The sequence below is a fragment of the Orycteropus afer genome, unplaced genomic scaffold (genome assembly GCF_000298275.1).
Source record: "Orycteropus afer afer isolate SDZICR_OR568_19922 unplaced genomic scaffold, OryAfe1.0 scaffold00051, whole genome shotgun sequence".
Lineage (NCBI taxonomy): Eukaryota > Metazoa > Chordata > Mammalia > Tubulidentata > Orycteropodidae > Orycteropus > Orycteropus afer.
The window spans coordinates 5,607,694-5,613,627 of NW_006921638.1; the positions used below are offsets into that span (position 1 = coordinate 5,607,694).

Below are 5,934 nucleotides of genomic sequence, written 5' to 3' on the forward strand. Positions count from 1 at the left end.
CGAAACCCAACCCAACCGTTTCCTGCCCCTGGAGGCAGGGATTCCCTCTCCCGTCCCGGGGACAGCAGCCCGGAGCCTCTGGCCCGAGCGGGGATCCCCTCGGCCGCCGGGCGGGGATCCCGGAACTGGCCTCGAGTGCGCGTGGGGCCGCGGCGGGGAGGGGCGACGCGGGGGATTTCCGCCGCCAAGCGGGGGCCGGCGGCAGCCGCGACTCCGAGCGCCCGCGGCCGGCCGGGAACCCAAGCTGCCTCCGCCCCGCCACATTCGCTGCCCCCTAGCGCGCCGCGGTCGACCGGGCCGCCCCCGAGCTCCGCTCGTCTCCTAGTGGAGCTCTGGCGACTTAGAAACGTGGGCCTGCGCCACCCTTCACTTTCAAATCGCCCCGCCAGAAGCCCCAGGCTAGAAAAAGGAGGAACAAAAGGGCGTTGGGGAGGGAAAGAACTGAAGGAAGCAGGGGTCCTGGGGAGGGGCTTCCCACACACCCCACGCCCAACCCGGCCCTTACTCATAGCGGCGGAAGATCTCGTTGGTGACTTTACAGTAGAAAACTTCCTCGTCGGGCCGCAGGTCCGGGGGCGGCTTCTGTCTTACAAACGGCTTTCGATGTAGCAACGGCATCTCCAGTCCGCCAGCGGGCTCGCCCGGACCCTCGGCCGCCGGCGTCGGCCCCGCTTCCCTATCAAAATTGGAGGGAAAGGGAAGCCGGTAAGCAGGGGAGCGCTCGGCGGCGGCGTGGGCTGATCTGAGAGCCGGGGTAAGGTCGGCTCCCTTTTGTGTGACTGACGCGCCGCGGCTGCCAACGGAGCCGACTTCGTTCCTGTCGCTGCCAGGGTACTGAGCGAGGGGAACCGCTGCCGCCGCCTCTGTCCTCCGAGCGTGACCCACCGCCGCACTCCCGGCAGACTCTGTCTCACAGTGGGGCTGGACACCCCAAGGCCGGCGAGCCAGCGGTGCGGGAGCGGCGGGGCCCCCTCCCCCAGCGCCGGCTCCCAGCCCGCCGCCGCGGGGCTCACAACGTGCTCGGCTTTCAGCTGGCTTGCCCGACGCCGCACGCCACGGGCGGACCCCGGCCCCACACCGCTTTGTTCCCCCGCCCGCCTGCGCGTCCCTGCCGGCGCCGGCCGGCTCCCGAGTGACCGCAGGGAGCCCCTCACCTGCTAGCACGCCGACTGCCACTTCTCCACCTTCCAACTACAAAGGGAGCTTAGGGAGGCTCTGTCCTCCTGGGGGGTGCTTCTCGCCGCCCTCGCTGCGCCCGCGACCACCGCTCCTCCAGCTGCCACTGTCCGGCTCCGCGAGGGGGAATCGCGTCCCACCGCCACTTCCCCGCCTCTCGGAGCTCCTGGGAAGTTTCTGATCTACTTTCGGCTCAGAAGGAGGAAGAGCTGTTGGGAGGAGCTTTTCGCGTCTTGCTTCTACCTTTTTATTGGCTACTCGATGACTTTTACAGCCTGTCACTGATACAGGAAGAGACGGCGCAGAGCCTGGGAGAGCTACATTATTAATTAATGGAGCAACCCCTTGTGAAGAATCAGAAGCATCCTCCATGTTTGAGATTATCAGCCAAAAGATCTAGGAAAAGCACTGGGCTTTCGTAAACAGTAGCTAGCAAAGGAGAGCCCTCATCTTCAAGTGTAGCACCAACGCTTGACTACACGATGGGAAAAGATTCAAATTACGATTTAACTTGTATTTTAAAGATGGGAAGAATAAGAACACATGACACTTTTTTCAGAATTGAAATTCGTACATGTACAAAATATTTTGCTTGTGTAAACATATATCTTGAAAATGCCTTTCTTAGCAGCAATTCTCTTTAAAACTTAGGACAATTAAAACTTAAATAGCAGAGGAAACGACCAAAAAAGATAGGTTAGAGAACGGCATCTTGCCTAAAGGACTCCCGCATATTAAAAAAAAAAACCTCTAAAAAGTAAATTACACCGCTGAAAATATTTTGCAAAAGATCAATATTCTTTGTACAATAATCTAACTCAATTACTCAGAATTTTAAAGATTATTAATTTGCTAATGAAATTTCCCCTAAAGCAGCTTTCCCATATCAATAATTTTCACTTGTGAAACCTATTTTAAAGCACATAACACATGTGACTTTTGAACAAAAAGAATTTTTGAAACTAGAAGTAACTCAATATTCACCAGTTTCAAAGTATTTTTGGCTACTGCCCTTCATATTTGCATATTTGCAAATTAATATGTCAGAATAAGTCTAAAAAATAGTTTGAAGAAGTCACTCTATAAAAGACATTTCTTCTAATGATCAATACTGTGAAATTATGATAATTCAGAAAGATCATAATTATGCCTTTAAATTAAGCATGTGTGTACATTGGAGAAGAAAATGCAAACAATCTAAATCTCAAGAGTTAACCATTTTTAAAACTTCTTTCAGGCTGCTTTTACAGTGGTTAGCAAAAGAAACATTTTGTGAAAGGCAAAATATTTGCTGAGTGTTTTAAAAATCAATATTAATGTATCTTTTTGTACAAGCAAAGGTCAAAATCTCAATTTAACTGTTAAGCAAAAAACATGTCTGCATACTAAAATACTTATTAAATATCAGTATTTGATAAAATCATTTTGTTAAAATTGTGACAGAAAGCAATAATAATTTATTTTCTTTTTATTAATAAATACAAAATTTTAAACAGAGTTAAGGTTATGTGTCAGCTTGACTGAGTGTGGTTTTGAGTGGCTGGGCAGCTGGTTGTAGTTACTCCTGTGATGAGACTAGCAATTAGCTCCATGGTGGAATCTGCTACGACCAGCTGAGTAACTGCTTTAGATTTGTGGTCTGCTTCCAGTCTATAAGGAGAAGCTTTGGACCTGGTCTGCAGCTTTATGGCACACTTGGACCCTGGATGTAGCCAAGTCTTGATGTAGCCTGTAATATTTTCTGCCGACATTGGGACTGTCTCTGGACTTGAATTAGTGCCCTGCCGTGTTGTTTGGTAATATTGGAATTGTGTTATTTTATTTGTCGCCCTTGGGCTTGTTAGCCTCGGCAGCTAGCAGCTGCCTGAGTGAAGAAGACACCTCTGGCTCCGGTGGGCCAGGAGCAAGAAGCAGAGCTGAAGCTCAAGGTCAAGGGGCTTCTACCCAGCCCCTAGAGTTTGGCACTTTGAACTCGGACTTCTAGCCTCCATAACTGTCAGGGAATAAGCTCCTGTTTGTTAAAGTCACACATTTGTGGTATTTTCTGTTAGAGCAGCACAGAGTAACCAAAACACTAACTTAAAATGGAAATTATATTTATTGAAAATCATTTAAGCCCCAAATCAAACCCACTGCCATCAAGTAGATTCCGACTCATAGAGTTTCCAAGGCTGTAAATCTTTAGGAAGCACATTGCCTCATCTTTCTTCCACTTATTGGCTGGTGGGTTCCAACCACCAACCTTTTGATTAGCAGCAAATTCCTTAGCCACTGTACCACCAGAGCTCGTTTGAAAATCATATAGTACCATCAAATCACTATTATAACTCAAATTTCAATACTATCACAACTCAATTCTCTTGAATTTTGTATAGAGGGTTTTTTTTTTTTTAATGATTTGCAACATTTAGTAAATATAGCTGTTTATTGATAGGATAATGTGTGTATTAGGGGGGGAACATTCCCAGCAAGTGGATTCTGACTCATAGTGACCCTGTAGGACAAAGTAGAAATACCCCATAGGGTTTCTGAGGTGGTGATGTTTACAGGAGCAGATTGCCACGTCTTTCTCATGCAAAGCAGCTGGTGGGTTTGAACTGCCAACCTTTCAGTTAGCCTAGCGCTGTAACCACGGTGCACCAGAACTCCTTAATGTAATTATAGAAAATTATAATTAACATGTTCAAAAGTTTTTACCTTTGGTATGTTTGTAGCAGGAGCTCTGGTAGCATAGTGCCTGAGGCATTTGACTGCTAACCAGAAGGCTGGCGGTTCAAACCCACCAGCCACTCCTTGGAAGGAGGATGGGGCAATCTACTTCCCTAGTGATACTGCCTTGGAAACCCAAGGAGGGGTCACTATGAGTCGGCTCCAACTCGACAGCACATCACAACAAGAACAACATGTTTATAGCGCTTGATTAAATTGATTAAACTCATCAAATAACAGTTCTCTTATTCTACACATTCTCTACTAAAAGCTTACTTAATGCATTTATTTCTGTGTTTTGATATCATGATTATTTCCTTGCCTTATTAATTAATACTTCATGACTTTTGGGAGTGAAAAGCTAATTGTTATATACTCAGAAAGTAGTTCAAGGACGATCATGAAATGGGATTTTATGTTTGAAAAAATGGAATACTGTAAAGTGAACTATGAAAGTTAAAATAGTACAGAAAACAATGAAATTGAAGTCATTTAATTTTTTAATCATTAAATATTTTTGAGCTCTTTTGATGTGCCAAGACACTTCTAGTTCACAATATAAATGTATCCTGGCCTCAAGAAATGTACAATCTTGTAAGAAAGAGATGATATAAAGTCAACTAACCAATATAAGAATTGTGTAAGTTCTAATAATCACAAGTAATGTAATGCAAAAATAGAAGCAGGAACGATTAGAAGAAAATGAGAGGGGGCCCAGAATATGTCCGAAATGAGGTTATTTACTTGGCATGATTTGAGGAGTAACCCAGAAAGTTCTTCAACATACCCTGGCCAGTCAAGATGCAATTGCCCACCCTCCATTAAATCACCACTCCAGTGAAAACACCAGTGCCCCTGCTTAAATAGAAAATATAAGCATGCTAATTAGACAGACCATCTATTAACCTAATTTGATCAAATCAAAGTTTGGAAAGAAATCTCAAATTTTAGAAGGTACCCCGTCTTAGGGAGAGACAAGACCATGAAAAATAAGTTTTAATATCCTTAGCTATTACTATTTACAATAGCAAAAAGATGGAAACGATCTATGTGCCCATCAGTGGAAGAGTGAATGACCAAACTATGGTACATAACACACAGTGGAATGCTATGCAGCACTAAAGAATAATGTAGTGTCTGCAAAACACCACATAATATGGATGAACTTGGAGGACATTACGCTGAGTGAAATAAGTCAATCACAGAAGGACAAATATAGTATTAGTCCATTGTTGTGGAGAGTCAAGGAAAGGTTTATATACAGAGAGAAACTTTCTTTGTTGCTTGCCAGAGATGGGAAGGGAGGGAGGGAACACTGCAAAAAAAAAAAAAGTGCATTGACCCATCACTTTAATTTTATGTATTTCACTGTACATTAATTATATTTCAATAAAATGCATTAAAAAAATCCTTAGCTATTGAGACTAGTACTCACAGCACTACAACATGGCTGACTTTTTAAAAATGGGAATGTGTTCTACATTATGGCATGATGGCAGATCCAGTTGTCAAGTGGCTTGGATGGTCTTGGACTCAGATGACACACCTAAGTCTCCTGGGAATATGAAATCAGTCAACTAATTAGTGGCAGTATTTGTTTGGAACAGAAATAAAGTTTGCAGGCTCCTTGTGCACTCCTGGATCTGCTTGATAAACTCTGGGAAACTCTCTTTGGGTTAACACTTCTGCACAGAAAAGAAAAACAAAGTTACAAATGTAACTCAAGCTCCAAGCTGGAATCCAGATCTAGCTGGGGCACCTCCCTTGCAAAGAGCCCAGGGGACAATGGTACCTCAAGGCAGTTCTCCGCAAATAATCACTGTTGCCACTACCTCATCCAGTGTCCATCCCATCTGAGCTCTGCGGGGGTCTTCAGTGGGTAAGATATTAGAGAAGCCGCAGGAAGATTTCTACCAGCCTGATTTCTTAAGGCCTCCTGGTTTTAAAACACATAGTGCCTAAGGCACTTGACTGCTAACCAGAAGGCTGGCGGTTCAAACCCACCAGCCACTCCTCGGAAGGAAGGTTGGGCAATCCTACTTCCGTAGT

At 45.2% G+C, this 5,934-nt stretch overlaps 1 protein-coding gene across 1 annotated transcript in view; it reads right to left on the minus strand.

Moving 5' to 3' along the window:
- Positions 1–1,548, minus strand: part of BAZ1A (bromodomain adjacent to zinc finger domain 1A) — a 140,892-nt gene extending 139,344 nt beyond the window's left edge. The window contains 5 exon segments of the mRNA XM_007938586.2: positions 506–630; positions 633–676; positions 1,155–1,190; positions 1,193–1,301; positions 1,303–1,548. Coding sequence (XP_007936777.1) covers positions 506–630; positions 633–676; positions 1,155–1,190; positions 1,193–1,301; positions 1,303–1,548 — 560 coding nt within the window.
- Positions 1,549–5,934: the final 4,386 nt, after the last annotated feature.